The sequence below is a fragment of the Aptenodytes forsteri genome, unplaced genomic scaffold, assembly GCF_000699145.1.
Source record: "Aptenodytes forsteri isolate BGI_AS27 unplaced genomic scaffold, ASM69914v1 Scaffold61, whole genome shotgun sequence".
Classification (NCBI taxonomy): domain Eukaryota; kingdom Metazoa; phylum Chordata; class Aves; order Sphenisciformes; family Spheniscidae; genus Aptenodytes; species Aptenodytes forsteri.
Genome location: NW_008794443.1, coordinates 16,820 through 17,326, shown reverse-complemented (window position 1 = coordinate 17,326; position 507 = coordinate 16,820). Strand labels below are relative to the sequence as shown.

Sequence of the window (507 nt, the reverse complement as noted above, 5' to 3'; positions counted from 1 at the left end):
CCACTGATGCCACGGGGACCCTGGCAGCGCCTGGGGACCCCAATGAGGCCAAGGGACCTCGGTGACGCTTGGGGACCCCAGTGGTGCCAAGGGACCCCAGTGACACTTGGGGACCCCAATGGTACCAAGGGACCCTGGTGACACTTGGGGACCCAAATGATGCCAAGGGACCCCAGTAACGCCAGGCCACCCCACCTATACCCGGGGTCCCCGGTGCCATCAGCCCCCCCCTCCCCGCCGCGGTGCCACCAGGACCCCCGTCACCGTGCCAGCCTACCTGAGCCCAGCTCGTAGCGGAACTCGAGGTGGCCGCCAGCCATGGCCAAGGCAACGAAGTCCTCGACGGGGGCGGCTTTGCCGGCGCTGAAGAGCAGGAGCCCGTCGGGTGCCAGCGGCAGGAACTCGGCCTCCACCCGCAGCTCGTGGTGGACGTTGGTGAGGGGCGGGTAGGAGACGAAGGCGCCCGCCTCGCCGAAGGATGGCACGCTCACTGCCTCGCCTCCGGCC

The 507-nt window shown here is 69.6% G+C and overlaps 1 protein-coding gene across 1 annotated transcript in view; it reads right to left on the bottom strand.

Annotated features, from left to right (window-relative positions):
- Positions 1-255: 255 nt before the first annotated feature.
- Positions 256-507, bottom strand: part of HSPG2 (heparan sulfate proteoglycan 2) — a gene marked incomplete at its 5' end in the record, with an annotated part of 15,959 nt that continues 15,707 nt past the window's right edge. The window contains 1 exon segment of the mRNA XM_019474704.1: positions 256-499. Within this exon segment, the coding sequence (XP_019330249.1) occupies positions 261-499 (239 nt within the window).